General features: G+C 36.2%; 1 protein-coding gene across 1 annotated transcript in view; it reads right to left on the minus strand.

Annotated features, from left to right (window-relative positions):
• Nucleotides 1-16,835, minus strand: part of PSME4 (proteasome activator subunit 4) — a gene marked incomplete at both ends in the record, with an annotated part of 114,043 nt that overhangs the window by 22,757 nt on the left and 74,451 nt on the right. Inside the window, 9 exons of the mRNA XM_080711939.1 lie at nt 1,305-1,457; nt 2,401-2,526; nt 3,515-3,584; nt 4,071-4,224; nt 8,381-8,462; nt 11,801-11,930; nt 12,297-12,350; nt 13,041-13,177; nt 14,782-14,991. Of these exons, the coding sequence (XP_080568065.1) occupies nt 1,305-1,457; nt 2,401-2,526; nt 3,515-3,584; nt 4,071-4,224; nt 8,381-8,462; nt 11,801-11,930; nt 12,297-12,350; nt 13,041-13,177; nt 14,782-14,991 (1,116 nt within the window). The remainder of the gene's footprint in view (nt 1-1,304; nt 1,458-2,400; nt 2,527-3,514; nt 3,585-4,070; nt 4,225-8,380; nt 8,463-11,800; nt 11,931-12,296; nt 12,351-13,040; nt 13,178-14,781; nt 14,992-16,835) is intronic.

Consider the following 16,835-nt stretch of genomic DNA (forward strand, 5'->3'; position numbering starts at 1 on the left):
GTGATGCCCATGCTTCAGGTTGATGAGCTTTAAAAAGGACAAATGAGAAGGGAGGATATAAGATAAAATGTTCACTGAAAAGCACCAGACACAGATTTAAAGGCGGGGAGGAGTTAGAAAATAGGTAACTCAAAAGTAGCTCTAGCCTGGGATGGTGGTACAAGTCTGGAATCCCGAAGTAGGAGATCACAAATTCAAGGCCAGCCTAGACAACTCTACAAGACCCAGTCTCACAATGAAACAATTACAAGAGCTGGAAGTGGTGGCTCACGCTTGTAATCCCAGTACTTGGAAGGCCGAGACCAGAGGATCACAGGTTTGAGGCCAGCTTCACCTACTTAGTGAGACCCTATCTCAAAATAAAGAATAAAAAATGGGGCTGGGCAAGAGCATGTGCACGCTCTTGTGATATAGCTATAGCCCAGTTAAAGAGTACTCATTACTAGGTCAAATACCAGTATCACAAAAACAAACAAACAAAAAAGGGACTCCAGTAATGATAGGACAAGGATATGTGTGACATATTTTAAAATTCTTTTTTGTAAACCCGTGTGTTTCAAAATTAAAATGGCTGTGGTTTGAAGAATGGCCCTGAATTCAATCCCTAGAGCCAGTAAAAAGCAAGCAAGCAAGAAAAGAGTATAGTTCAGAATGCCTCTGGGTTTAATCCCCAGTACCCTCCTCCCAAAAAAGAAAGGGGGGAAAAAAAATTCTTGCAAACAAAGTGTTCTTAAGTCCTTCTGAAAGTTGTCCCGAAACATATGTCATCTATTGAGGAAACAGTGGTCTACTTGTCATTTACTGAAGTTATTTGTCAGTCTAGTGCATTTTGCTAACAAACTAACATTAGGGCGGGAGTGTGAAACTCAATTTTATTATTAAAAAGAGTGACATTCTAAAAGAGTTCAAACTCAAACTGTAAGATTTTAAGAATAATATAGATGAGCAAGGAGACTAAGAAAACGGATTTGATGAGAAGCTGGAGAGCCTTCATCCCTGTGAAATAGAGTACAATGATATAGGGCCAGTGTTCAAGGGTATTCCTCCTTTTCAAGAGAAACCAGAACTTAAATAAATAAAAAATAAATAACAAAGTCTAACTCTCCACCTCCACAATTTTAGACAATAACTCAAGGTTTTAAAAATGTTGAATGTTGCCTATAGATGAGGAGTTTGTAACATATACTCAAAAGCAATACATATATATGGCACATTTTTATGTCACAAACATTTTATTTTTAAAGTACCAATATCAAACGTGATAGGAATTGCTAGATAAATAATGTATTTTGTAATTACATCACCTTTTCAAACGTCCAGTGCTTAGAACCTCTGATTAAGCCAGCTATAATTTCTGCAACACATCGCTGGGTACTTTCATGAGAATCTGCAACCAAACGTTCTAAATGGGGCTTCAAAACTGGCAGAAAAGCATCATCAAAATTTCTAAATATACCCTACAAAAATAAACAAAGCAATTCAGTAAATGACTGTCATGTCAAATATAATATGCTTCTACATTTTTGTCCTTATAGACTCCATGTGTTTTCTCTCCTTTAGAACTTCACTACCTTAATAATGTCTGAATTAATATAGTAGGAATACTAATTTTATCACATTAAAATGTAACTTATCAAATCAACATTAATAATCTTTTGAACTTAAAATATAAATGATGTATAAATATAAATGTATTTTTTAATTTTGTCTTCTAATGCTAATCACAAACATTAAAGATAAATACTAATGCCAGGTGTGGTGGCGCATCCTTGTAATCTCCGCGCTTGGGAGGCCGAGACAGGAAGATCGTGCAGGTTCGAAGCAAGCCGCGCTGGCTTAAGAGACCCTGTTTCCAAATAAAAATAATATAAAAGAGGTCTGGGAGTATATCCCGGAGATAGAAGGGCTTCCAGAAACCCCAGTACCCCCCCCCACACACACACACAAAAAAAAAAAAAAAAAAGAAAAAGAAAAAGAAAAGGAAAAAGAAAAAAGATAAATACTAAAAAATCTAACTTTATTAAGAGTCTTGACCTTAAGGGATTATCAGTTTTTTGTTTTTTGTTTTTTGCTGGTACTGGGGTTCCTGGAAACCCTTCTACCTTCGGGCTACACTCCCAGACCTATTATATATTTTTATTTGGAAACAGGGACTCTTAAGCCAGCGAGGCTGGCTTCAAACCTGCGCGATTCTCCTGTCCCCGCCTCCTAAGCACGAGGATTGCAAGCGCGCCACCACGCCCGGCATAGTATCAGTTTTGATCAGTGTAAATTCTGGTATCATATTAGTTGAAAGCAGATGGCTAACTCCAAACTTTAATCAAATGTTTAAAACTTAAGAACCTACAAATTAAATAGACACTGGGATTTATAAAGAAGGGATGTAAATAATATAGTTACCTTAAAGAGGCAAAAACGTCGAGGATTAAATTTATCTTTTCCTTTTCTGTCTTCTAAAGATAGAAAAGTAATTAACTGTTCAACAAATTTAGGATCAGAAAAATGATCAAATATAATCTGTTCTGCCTATAAAGTTAAAGAAAGAACAATATTCAGGTTTAAGATCTATTTAAAAACATGATTTTGAAATAATTAAAAGTATAAGATTTTGATTCAATAAAAAGCTATTATTTTGTTCTAAGGAATTTTTAGTTTTCTCTAGAAACTGTAATGCTCTCAAAAACCAAAATGATATCCTCCCCCTAAAATTGCTAAATACATAAAAATAACTAAAACTTTTCTTTCATATCCTCAAGTCTGGATACCATCTCATTCTGTGAATTTAAACCAACAAATGTTCTGCTTGTGAAATGAAAATTTATTGTGCCACCTGCCATGCAATTTATGAAAATCCCCCAAATATTAGCCAAACTCCAACAAACCACACTTATACTTGCATAGCCACAGAAGTTAAAGGCAAAGGTTGTTCAGTATTAGAAAAGTTACATGACCACTACTGAGAAGATATTAACCTTAAGAGCTACACCCCAGCTCTTCCTATTTTTTATTTTGAACAAGGGCTTGCTAAGTTGCTGGGGCTGGCCTTAAACTTGTAGTCCTTCCATCTCAGCCTCCTAAGTACTGGGATTATAGTGATAAAGCAGTAAATTCTATGAAGAGTAAGGAGTTTGGACTTTAATCTACAAACATGTTTTTACCAAGTACACATCATTAATTTGCAATGTGACTGAAAATCAGTCATTATCTTTGCCTTCAAGAAGCTTTTATCAGACGTATTGATCTTAAAAAAGCTAGCAGCTAACTACATAAAAAAATAGTATTTAAGGGAATGCAAAGTGGAGTAGTAACTTGAGAACAACCTTAGATATGAGACTTGTGTCAACTGTCATGAATAGGTATTGGACAATAGTAGATATCCACCCATATTTACCCAGTTCTATACTGAAATATCCAAATTAAAAAATAACTGAGCTAGTACTGAAATAAGTACTGAATTGGTGCTGAATAACAGGCCAAAATAAGATGCATTTGAAATTGGTGAAAAGAATCTTACCTCTGTCATATCCTCCCTGCTTCTGCCAAGCTTAGGCTGCTCTTCCACACCAGCATAAACAACCATATTCCTACACAGTAAGAGTTTATATTTGTAATATGCAGAGAAAAAGATATCAGGGCTTCATGGATAGAATTCATTAGAAGAAACTTTCAGTGAAATATAACTAGATGTTAAGTTAGGGATATAAATATGTCACAAAAATAGCCTTAAAAATTTATAACCTTAACATCTATCCATATGATCACTGTGTGTGATGATATAAATTATTTCTCTGGGTTGTTTTAGGTATCTATTATTAATAGATGGGAATATAATTTAGAGCATCTATTAATAACCCCAAGAGCCATATAATTATGTATTAAGAAAGACTAAGGCCTTTCATACAAGGAACGAGGCAGGAATGAGGCATAGCATTGGCAGGAGCAAAAGAAAGAGAGAAAGAGGGAAGAAGAAAAAACCTTCAAGTGTCCCTGAACCTCCCCCAAAATCCAAACATGGTTAATTTTACACCAAGGGTACCTAATGATTAAGTGGTTGCTAAGTCACAACTTACTTTGGCCAGGTGTAGTATCCCCAATGAGTTTTTTCAACAAAGCAACTTGACTCCCATTCTTTTTTAGTTCTTGGTATATTTTTGCTATCATAATGCAACCAATGATTATCAGGCCTATCACCAGCAAGAATTTGGGTGGGTTTAGGATATCCGCCTAAGGAAAAAGACAAATGAATTTTATCATGTTAAAAATTTACTCAGCAATTATTTTAACTTTAAATCAATGATATTAGTGTAACTCTTTATAACAAGAAACAATCTATCAAAAGTCTATTTTTTTTACAGTATTGAAGATTGAACCCAGAAGCATTTTACCTCTGAGCTACACCCCCTAGCCCTATATTTTATTTTTTATTTTGAAATTGTGTCTCACTGAGTAGCTGAGGCTGGCTGTGAAACCTGTGATTTTTCCTGTCTCAGCCTCCTAAGTAGTGGGATTATAAGCGTGCCACCTCATCTAGCTTTAATTTTTAATTTTTTAATTTTTTTGCAGTACCAGGGATGGAACCCAGCTACACCCCCAGGCCTATTTTTTATTCTTTATTTTGAAACAGGGCCTCAGTAAGTTGCAAAGGGCCTCACTAAGTAGCTGAGACTGTCTGTGAACTGCAATCCTCCTGTCTCAGCCTCCCAATCTAAAATGCTTTTGATATAGAACATGGGACTGGAGGTGCAGCTTGGAAAAATAACTGAATAAATAAATAATATACCCACTTGGTGGATGATCTATATAATATCAAGCAGATGACATATATTTTTCCCAAGTGTGTAGATGTACATGTATTAAGTAGATATAAGACTGAGATTATAGTTTAGTAATAGAACACTTCCCTACCATGCACAAGGCCCTAGGTTCAATTTCCAACAGAAGAAAGGAAGAAAGGGAGGGAAGAAGGGAGGGAGGGAGCAAGGAATTACCCTTATACTTTTTTCTAAGTCAACTTAATAATATAATTTCATAGTATCTTCATAGCTCTCAAAACCCCACAATAAAAGAATCTGATAACACAGAAATGCAGAGATCTCCAGAAGATCAAATCAGGAATGTAAATGTAGAAATAATACAGGATTTAAGAACTTAAGAGTCTGAAAAAAATAAAGGATGCAATCATTGAAGTAAAGGCATCAATTCAAACTATAAACAATCTATTAGACCACATGGAGAATAGAATCTCGCCCCTAGAAGATGATCACTCCAAAAATGAATGCATAGTTTATAACTTAAGAAAAAAAAATCAACAACAGGAATTGGACATTGAAGAAATATGGGCCCATCTTAAGAGAGCTAACCTAAGAATAATGGGCATCGAGGAGGGAAAAGAAGGTGAAACCAAAGGGATCACCAATCTCTTCAAAGAAGTAATAGCAGAAAAGTTTCCAAACATACAGCAAGAGGTCAATACAAAAGTTCAGGAAACTTATACAACTCCCTTTAGACAAGATCAAAGAAAAGGTTCCCCATGCCACATAATAATCAAAATGACCAATGTGGTAACCAAGCAGAGAATCTTAAAGGCAACAAAAACAAAGGGCCAAGTTACATTCAGAAGCAAACCAATTAGAATCACTCCAGACTTCCCAAACCAAGTCATTAAAGCCAGAAGGGCCTGAAGTAACATATTCCAAACTTTGAAAGAAAACGATGTCCAGCCAAAAATTTCCTACCCAGCAAAACTATCTTTCAAATTAGACGGGGAATTATGAAGCTTTCTTGACAAACAGAAGCTGAAGGAATTTATGTCTTCAAAACCAGTGCTAGACCCGGGCGTGGTGGTGCACGCTTGTAATCCCAGCATTCGGGAGGATGAGACTGGAGGACTGCAATTCGAGGACAGCCTCAGCTACTTAGTGAGGCCCTCTGCAACTCAGTGAGACCTGGTTTCAAAATAAAGAATGAAGGCCGGGCATGGTGGCGCACGCTTGTAATCCCCGCGCTTGGGAGGCAGAGACAGGAGGATCACGCAGGTTCGAAGCCAGCCGCGGGCGCTGGCTTAGGAGACCCTGTTTCCAAATAAAAATGTGAAAATAGGTCTGGGAGTGTAGCCCAGAGGTAGAAGGGCTTCCAGGAACCCCAGTACCACCAAAAAAAAAAAAAAAAAAAAAAAAAAAAAAAAAAGAATAAAAACTTGAAAACTTGGGCAGGGGGTGTAGCTCGGAGGTCAAATGCCTCTGGGTTACATCTCCAGACCCGCAATAAATAAATAAATAAACAAATAAATAAATAAAATAAAGAATGAAAAATAGGGCAGGGGCTGTAGCTCAGAGGTTTAATCCCCCTGGGTTCCATCCCCAGACCCAAAACAAACAAACAAAAAAAACAGTGCTAGAGAAAATACTCAAAGAGATTAACTACAAAGAATAAATTAGTAATACAAACCAGAACCAGAGAAATAAGAATTTCCATCCAGCAGACAACTAAGCAAAAAGAACAAACAGTATGTCAAACTGAAATAAAATATGAACATTTAGGAATTAAAAATCATCTCTCAATAATCACACTGAATGTAAATGGCCTTAACTCCCCAATAAAAAAGACATAAAGTGGTAAAATGCTTTAAAAAACAGAACTCATCTACCTGTTACTTGCAATAAAAACACCTTACAAGTAAAGATAGTAACAAACTTAACGTAAAGGGCTGGAGCAAGGTAATCCATGCCAACAGAACTCGAAGGCAAGTAGGAGTAGCAACTCTATCAGACAAGTTAGACTTCAAGCCCAGGTTTATTAGCAGAGACAAAGAAGGTCATTTTTTTACTGGTAAAAGGAATAATCCAGCAAGAGGAAATAACAATAATCAACATTTATGCCCCAAACATAGGTGCAGCTACTTTCATAAAACAAATTCTGTGACATTAAGTCACATATAAATCCCAATACAATAATACTAGAAGACATCAACACCCCTCTCACACCATTAAACCAATCTTCTAGACAAAAGGTCAGTAAAGATGCTTCAGAAATAAAGAACAACTAGTAATCAAATGGACCTGTTAGACACATATAGAATATTTCACCCAAGTACAGCAGAGTTCACATTTTTCTCAGCTGCTCAGGGAACCTTCTCCAAAATAGATCACATCCTGGGACAAAGTGAGCACTAGCAAATTCAAAAAATATGGCATACTTCCCTATGTCTTTTCAGACCATAATGTGTCGGGAATCCAGCCCGAAAGCTGACAGGGCTTGGCGAGATAATGAGTACCGACGACTCGAACACAAACCCACGAGCCGGGAGTCAAGTCAAGTGAGATCTCATTTTTTTCTCTTCAAGCACTCATATTATATAGCACCAAACCATGAGGGGAATTCCCATGAGAAATAGCCTAGCCTATCCGGGATAAAGATCACTAGCACGTAGTTTACAGCCAATCCCAGGCCAGTACATGAACCATTCATGTGTATGGAAAGCTCCTTTAAAGGTAGAAAGGGAAAAACCGCTCAGTCTCCCCACCCATAATGAATGGGGAAACCACGCCTTCCTAGCTTCCTCCAGGCGCCATCTTTGCCCCTTTTTTGCTGAATTACTTTACTTAAAGTTTTGCCTTAGGCCGTAGGCCGCTCAGGCCCGAATATAGATACACCCCATCAATAATGGAATGAAATTAGAAATCAACTATAAGACCCAGAGAAACCACATAAATATGTGGTGGCTGAACACTATACTTCTAAATGAAGAATGGCTCATAGAAGACATAAGAGGTGAAGTCAAGAAATATCTAGAAACAAATGAAAATAAAGATATGACATATCAAAACCTCTGGGACACTTTGAAGGCAGTGTTAAGAGGAAAATTTATTGCACTCAGTGTTCACATAAGAAAAACAGAAAATCATCAAATAAGTAACCTAATGAGACACCACAAAGCCCTTGAAAAACAGGAACAATCTAACCCCAAAGCCAGTATCTTCTTCATAATATCATTTCATACCTTATTTTAATCCACAGAACATTATTTGAAAGTCAAGAACTGTAATTTACACATTTCAAGGAAACTTTGTAAGTTTTATTAAAAAGCACTATCCAGCCAGGCATGGTGGCGCACGCTTGTAATCCCCGCACTTGGGAGGCAGAGACAGAAGGATCGTGCTGGTTTGGAGCCAGCCTTGCTGGCTTAAGAGACCCTGTTTCCAAATTAAAAAATATAAAAAATAGGTTTGGGAGTGTAGCCCGGCAGCAGGGCTTCCAGGAACCCCAGTACCACAAATAAATAAATAAATAAATAAATAAATAAATAAATAAATAAATAAATAAATAAATAAATAAATAAATAAAATTAAAAGCACTATTCATTATTTTTGGTAATACTTACTGATTTCATAAGGGTTGATGGTCAGCTTTTTGTGGGTTCTTTTTAGCTGCTTTAGAATACCCGCAACAGCTGAGATAGCCATCTAGAAAACAGGGAAAGTATACGTATCAACTTTTTTAAATCTCTTAAATGGATGGCTATTTTATTTAAAGCAGAAGTTGGATTCTATTTCTTTCAAAAATACCTGACCCACTGACGCTATCATTAGATAAATTAGCCTCCAACCTTTATCCATGCACGACTCTGCTAGTTCTTTAGAAAATATTTTTTTGTTAAAATACCTATTCATATTTTACACCTTGGCCTATGGTGTTTTGTAAGGGATTTTCTGCAGTTTGGCAGGCTAGTTCAGCATCCCCCTTATGCCTTACTTCTGATACTTGAAGACTGAAAACAAAAGTTATTGTCCCTGGACTTTTTTCCCTCTCGAAGCACTGCATGCCTGCTTTTCTTTTCTTTCTTTCTTTTTTTTTTTTTTTTTTTAAGGTGAAACTATCAGACATTTTTTTTTCCAGGAAAAATCTATCTTAACATGAAATATGAACTCTAAATACCCAAAACAATCTCAAAAAAGAACAAAGCTAGAAAATGTACATTTTCTGATTTCAAATCATATAAAGCTACAATAATTGAAACAGTATAGTACTGCTATAAAGGTAGATATATAAACCAGTGGAGTAAAATAAAAAGCCTAGAAATAAATTCTTCCATATATGGTCAAGTTATTTTTGACAAGGTTTGCAAGAACATTTGGTGAAGGAAATAATAATCTTTTCACTAAATATTGTTGAAAAATAATAATTACATGAAAAAGGATAAAATTTGACCCTTACCTAACACGATATACAAATATTAACTCAAAATAGATAAAAGACCTAAATATAAATCTTAAGACTATAAACTTTTAGAAGAAAGTAAAATAAAAAGCCTAGAAATAAATTCTTCCATATATGGTCAAGTTATTTTTGACAAGGTTTGCAAGAACATTTGGTGAAGGAAATAATAATCTTTTCACTAAATATTGTTGAAAAATAATAATTACATGAAAAAGAATAAAATTTGACCCTTACCTAACACAATATACAAATATTAACTCAAAATAGATAAAAGACCTAAATATAAATCTTAAGACTATAAACTTTTAGAAGAAAGCCTGGGTCTTAAAACTTCAAAACATTGAAATTGGCAGTGATTTCTTGGATATGATTTCAAAGGCACAGGCAACAAAAGAATAAACTTCCTAAAAAAAAATATTGTACATCCAAAGACAATGTAAACAGAGTTAAAAGTTACTGATAGAATGGGATAAAATATTTCCAAATGCTATATCTGAAGGTATATTAATATTCCAAATAGAAATCCTAAATTTAGCAATAATAAAAGCAAACAATACAATTTAGAAATAGGTAAAAGACTAAAATAAATAATGAATCTCAAAAGATAACCAATCTTAGTTGTCTGTTGGATGGAAAAATCTTTCTCTGGTTCTGGTGTGTATTACCTATTTCTTCTTTGTAGTTAATCGCTTTAAGTATTTTCTCTAGCACTGGTTTTGAAGACATAAATTCCTTCAGTTTCTGTTTGTCATGGAAGCGTCTTATTTCCCCATCTAATTTGATAGAAAGTTTTGCTGTGTAGGAAATTTTTGGCTGGACATCGTTTTCTTTCAGAGTTTGGAATATGTTACTCCAAGCCCTTCTGGCTTTCATGACTTGGTTTGGGAAGTCTGGAGTGATTCTAATTGGTTTGCCTCTGGATGTCACTTGGCCTTTTGTTTTTGTTGCCTTTAAGATTCTCTGCTTGGTTACCACATTGGTCATTTTGATTATTATGTGGCATGGGGAACCTCTTCTCTGATCCTGTCTAAAGGGAGTTCTATAAGTTTCCTGGACCTGTGTGTTGACCTCTTGCTCTATGTTTGGAAAATTTTCTGCTATTATTTCTTTGAAGAAATTATTGATCCCTTTGGTTTCACCTTCTTTTCCCTCCTCTATTCCGATTATTCTTAGGTTAGCTCTCTTAAAATGGGTCCATATTTCTTCAATGTCAGATTCCTGCTGTCTGATTTTTTTTCTAAGTTATAAATTATGCGTTCATTTTTGGAGTGATCATCTTCTAGGAGCGAGATTTTATTCTCCATGTGGTCTAATCAATTGTTTATAGTTTGAATTGATGCCTTTACCTCAATATTGCATCCTTTATCTCTTTTAGACTCTCTCTAAATTCTTTTCAAAGGTCCTGTATTATTTCTACAGTTATATTCCTGATTTGATCTGGAGATCTCTGAAATTCTGTGATATCAGGTTCTGATAATATGGGGTTGTGGGCATTCATTGCTCTCTTGTTGTTCCTCTTTCCCATGATTTCAGAATTTTGTGCCTTCCCTGAGTCACTACGACTTCACTTAGGGTGCTCTGTATCTCGAGTCTGTGGTAATCTCAGCCACCACTACTCCTTTACTGGGTTGTCTCACAAAAGTCTCAGACCCAGGGAGTTAATCGAGGCTGTGCAAGACCGTGGGGGTGCCAAGCTGGGCATTTTCCCATGGGGAGCTCCGACTAGGGTGCCACTGCTACTCCTTCACTGGGTTGAACTGCAAAATATCTGAACCAAGGAAATTATCAAAGTTACGCAAGTCCCTGGAAGTGCAGTACAGAGATTTCTCCTTTAGGGGCCACAATTTCACTCATGGTTATTGTACGTGCTGATCAGGAGCTGTCGCGGGGCGAGGTGAACTCGCTGCTTGCAATATGGCGCCACTGCTATGCCCTCAGCCGTGAGGCTGGCATATTCCTTTCTGGTTTTGAGCTCCGTTCTGAGTCCCTGGAAGGCGTGATGAGCTTGGCCACTGGGAGTTTTAGGCGTTCTTTGTGCTGAAAGAACTGCTGAATTACACCCGAATGATCCACAGCTGCTCACTTCAGCTCCTTGTTTACCTTTCCTCTCTGGAGCCTGGTGCTATGAGGGAAGATGGTGCCGGGGCAGCTCCGCCGCTGCATTCCGGGCTTGATTTCTTTTCTGGTCTCTAGTTGTTCTTCTAGTCTTTTTTTCTCTGTCCCTTGGGTTTACTTTTTTTTATTTCTCTGTTGCTAGTGTTTTCTGGCTATGAAAAGCGCTGATTTTGTGGCAACAGAGATCGAGTTTTAGCAGGACTCGTAAATGCTGCTTTTCTTGGTCGCCATCTTCCCGGAAGTTTGCATGCCTATTTTTCTAACGTCAATCTTTCTGATTAGCATATAAATGTATTCCCTGCTATATTTTCAATGTTAAAATCCACAGTGTCTAAACATGCCCTCACATTTTTGTTGAATAAACTAACAAGGACAGATTTCAAATCACTTCAACATATTATATTAGAAATTAAAGACTTCAGATGAGACAAATACTCTCCAACCTTACTAGTAAAAGTAAAGTATCTACCTTTCGAACCACAATTGCATCATGGTTGAGATTTTCAACAAAGAACCGTATGGCACGAAGAGGCAACACTCGATCATCTCTTAAGAGAAGAGACAGAAGTCCAATGCCTATATGTTCAAATTTCCAGGGCCTTATAAAAAGAGGAAGTCACAAAAGCACATTACTCATAAAACCACTAAAACAACAATCTATTAGAGAAACATAATTTTATGTTTTTCAAAAATTAAAATAGGTGTACCAAAATAATACTTTTCAATAACTCCTAACTTCTCCCCTAACACAAATGAGAGTGTGATTTTCTGTGACACATTCATAACCTTCCATCCAGAAAATCACTATAATATTTAAGATAAATGCTTTTGAGATAAAGGTAATTTTCCTGTAGAGCTACGAAAATATTTCAGTGGTAGAGTGCTTGCCTAGCATGCACGAGGTGCTGGATTAAATCTCCAGCACCACATTAAAAAAAAGAACAAAAATAATTTTTTGTACTCACAGATTTCTTTGCTCCACACCATCTAGCAAAGTGTTTACCAAATTTTCATAGTTCCTTAAAAATACAAAATTCTGGTGAGGCATTGTTTTGCTGCAATACTAAAATGAACATCAAATAATGTAATATAAATTCAAATATTACCCAAATTAACCCTTATCCTACTTCTCATCACCAGACTGTAAAAAGCTTGGTAAGAAGCAAGCCAGAGTTAAGTAGCTAAACAGAGACACTGGGAGAAGGGCCAGATACAGTGAAATGACATAACTTTTAAAAAGAATGGGCATTCAAAAGTAAAAAGTTAAGCTGTGTGTGGTGGCACATGCTTATAATCCCAGCAAAATTTGGGAAGCTGAGACAGGAGGATCGTGGTTCTCAGACAGCCTTAGCTATTTAGTGAGGCCCTTTACAACTTAGTGAGACCCTGTTTCAAAATAAAGAATAAAAAAATAGGGCTGGGGTGTGGCTTGGAGGATCTAATGACAATGTTTATCAATTATGTTGTTTCTGATGTTACCATCTAAAAATCATTGATCATGCACACTAAAGAAATATACAATAATAAAATTAACTTTTTACAATGGTGCTTTTCCATTTACAAAGCTAAAAGTGGAAAATCGGGGCACTCTGCAATAATTATCTCCCAATCTTCTATTTTCTCAGAAGTCAGTGTGTGAGTATCAGCAGAGCTATTTAAAACCTACTCTCTATACTGTCATCTATCTTACCAGACCATTCACCAATTACCTTAGTGCATCAGCATTCTTTTCTTGTTGGCGTCTAAGTCCTTCTTTAATTTTTTCTGGGCTAAGCAATGACTGGTTGACAGAAGGATTTTTTGACTCCTGAAGTAATTCTGCTATTGCAATGCACGACTTTGGAATCTTATTATAAAATCAAAAAGCAGGAAACAATTAGGATACATACTGTATCACAGATGAACCTTGAAAATGTTATGCTAAAGAAGCAAGACACAAAAGGCCACTGATTTTGTGATGCTTAATTGGCAAATTTAGAGTAACAAAGTAAGGGTTTCCAAGGGTTACGGGTATGACCACTATTGGGTATAAAGTTTCCCTTTGGATGATAAAAATCTTCTGGAATTAAGAGTGGTAAGAATTACACAACTTATAAGTGAACATAAAGGAATACAATTATACACATGCTAAATGGGTAAATATTATGGTATGTGAATATTATCTCAGTTTAAATATTTTTTTTAAAAAGAAATATATATATTCTTTTTATATATTCAAGTGATATATATATATATATATATATATAAAGTGACAGTTGTAAACAGCAGAAATATGTTTTATTAGAAAGGAATATATTAATGAACCTAAATCTTCCTCCACCTCTACCCTTTTATCTCCTCCCTGGCTCCCCTGAGGTTTTTGCTCATCATTGTCAACATGATTTACATTATGATGTGAGATTATAATGCACCAATAAATGAACACACACAAGAAAGGAATATATTAGCTAGGTGTAGTGGCACACTCCTCCTGGGAGGCTGAGACAGGAAGATCACAGGCTTGAGGACAGTCTCAGCAAGTGGTGAAACTCTCATCAAACTAGTAAGATCGTTCCAAAACTGAAATAAAATGGGGCTAGGGTATAGCTTAAAGGTAGTAGACTGCTTCTGAATGAATTCCCCAATACCCCCGCAACACACACACGGAATATTTTTAGAGCTAGGAATGGTGACACACGCTTGTAATACTAGTACTTGGAAAGTTAACACGGGAGGATTACAGGTTCAAGGCCAGCCTCAGGAACTCAAGGAAACTCTGTTTCAAAATAAAATTAAATTAAAAGGGAGAGGCCTGGGAATATAGCTCAGAGGTAGAACACCTTATGGGTCCAACCCCCAGTACCAAAAGGGGAGTGAAGAAAAGGGACAGAAAAGAAAGAAATACATTTAGAGCAGTGGTTTTAAACCAGGACAGAAATTCAAATCATAATCATTTTGGGAAAGGGGGATTCAACTATTTTTACTCTTCTATTATCAATCCTGATATTCTGAGGGGATGTGAATATGCCATTTGGAAAGTTCTTGATGATTTACTACATCTCTACATTTCAGCACCACTGAACTTTTTATAAAACCTCATCTTTCATTTGTCAAATCATCCTACTTTAATATTATGCACTATAAATTATAAAGCCAGTGGCCAAATTTTTAGGATTTTGTCTACTAAAGCTAATCTCCTAAAATAACTCATAAAAAATGAAGCTATGTACACATATGAAATAATAAAAAAATGTAATTTCCTGTTGTGACTTATTGGTAAAAATGAACTGGACATGCTCTTTCTATTCCATCCTATTATATACAATAGTGATCACTGAAGCCATAGAATGAAAACACTAAACATGAAAAACAAATGTTAAGATTATTACTGGAAAAAGATGTGAAAAATAAAGGTAGTTTAAGAAGGCAGTCTTTTTACTAAAATATGAATGAAAAAATGGGTATGCTTACTGTGAAATCCAAACCAATTGTTTCATATTGCCTGTGAATCTTTTCTGCAAGATCATCAAATAGTCTCACTATTGATGGCTTTTCCAGGGACATTGCTTGGCTAAGCCCAGAAGAAACAATTGCTGGCCATGTCTGTACAATACAGTCCCAATCATGAAGGTTTGCCAAGCATACACCACTGTGATTGCCAAGGAGACAATACAAGGCACCCTGCAGGAAAAATTAAATTTATATGGAAAATAAACATGTATATGAAAGATATACTGTTTAGTTATAGCCAACACACTTTTTCCCCCCCCCAGGACCGGAAATGAGCCTCCCAAATGCTGAGATTACAAGTGTGTGCCACCACACACAGCTTACACCTTGTTTTAAAATTGGTCGGTCAAAACAGTTCATACCCATAACATGTTACTTTTAATACAGGAATATAAGGCTATTTCTAAGAACATAGATTCCATTCTAATTTTCTTTTACTAGACCATAAAATGTTCCACTCAGTATTTACAGCATTTGAAATTGTTTATTAAATAGTAGTTCACTCAGATGGCAAACATTTCACTAAGTATATAAAAATCTGGTTACTCAATTATACTATATACATTTTACTCACAGATGTTTAATCAGAATGATTCTGCAGGCTCAAGTGATCCTCCTCAGCCTTCCAAACAGCTAGGACTACAGGCAAATGACACCATGCCCAGCCTATTTACCAAATGCTTTCTAAGGCATTTCTTTTTTCACACCAAAAAGAGCTATTTGTATCAAAACATTTTATTTCCAAAGCATCTGCTTTATCTTGATTTTTGTCTATATTCTTACCCACCCTATACTCCTCTCTGCAGGTTCCTGTAAGGTCACTGGTAACCATGATTTTGCTGAACTGTAACACTCAACTATGGGATCAGCAAACTTTTTGTAAAACAGCCAGAAAGTGAACAAAAGGCCATGTGGTCTCTGCCAATTACTCCTATTTGTCACTGCAGCATGAAGCAACAGTAAATATACAACACATACAGCAATGAACATGGTTGTGTTCCAATAAAACCTTATTTACCAAAGCAAGTAATAGCCTGGGCAACTGTGTGTTGATCTCTCTTACAAGCTAGCTTCAAGGAACTTGTTTAGTGCCTCTTCTCTGCTAATAATCTACTGCACAATACAGAAGGCCAGTACTTAATACCTCGTTTATTTTCAGTCCCCTCCTATTAATCTGCTAAGCCCTACCCATTCTCTCCTAAGTAACTTTTTTTTTCTTGCAGGTCTGGGGATGAAATCCAGGAGCATTCCCAGCCCTTTAGTAGCACTCCAAGCTACACCCCCAGCCCTATTTTTTATTCTTTATTTTGAAACAGGGGCTCACTGAGTTGCAGAGGGCCTCACTAAGTAGCTGAGGCTGTCCATGAACCGTAATCCTCCTGTCTAAGCCTCCCAAATGCTGGGATTACAAGTGTGCGCTACCACGCCTGGCTCTAAATAACCTTCAATCAACTAATTTCTCTCTGATATAGCAACCAATCCATCTTATTTAGACTTCATTGCATCTCTAAGAGATCCAGTATTTGCCTTATTTTGTGTCATTTCCTTCCTTCTCTGCTCTAAGTATCTCATCTTTCACTCAGTTGCTCAGACCTAATCATATTTCTTCTCAATCTCAGGCCCTTCATTCATGGTGGTCCTGCTACTCTAAACTTTCTGGTTTTTCATTCTGCCTCCAAAGGATCAGCAAGGATATTCAACTAAGAGTGCTCAAACTTAATTCTTTTCCTCAAGGAAGTCTGCACCTCATATTTTCTCCATGATTAATAGCAATTACAAATATAGATAAATAAGTACATAATTAGGGAAAGAAAAAACAAGACTATACCTGTTTATAGCTGAATTGTACTGATGTCTTTGTAATACATAAAAATAAGATAGGTGGACAGATAGGTACTAAAGCAAATATAACAAAATTAAAGTCTAGAATTCGAAGAGTGGATTATGGATGTTTACTGTAAAATTCTTTCAACTTTTCTGTATATTTGTAAGTTTGCATAGTAAAGCAAAAACAA

This window comes from Muscardinus avellanarius (assembly GCF_963383645.1).
Source record: "Muscardinus avellanarius genome assembly, chromosome: 15".
NCBI lineage: Eukaryota > Metazoa > Chordata > Mammalia > Rodentia > Gliridae > Muscardinus > Muscardinus avellanarius.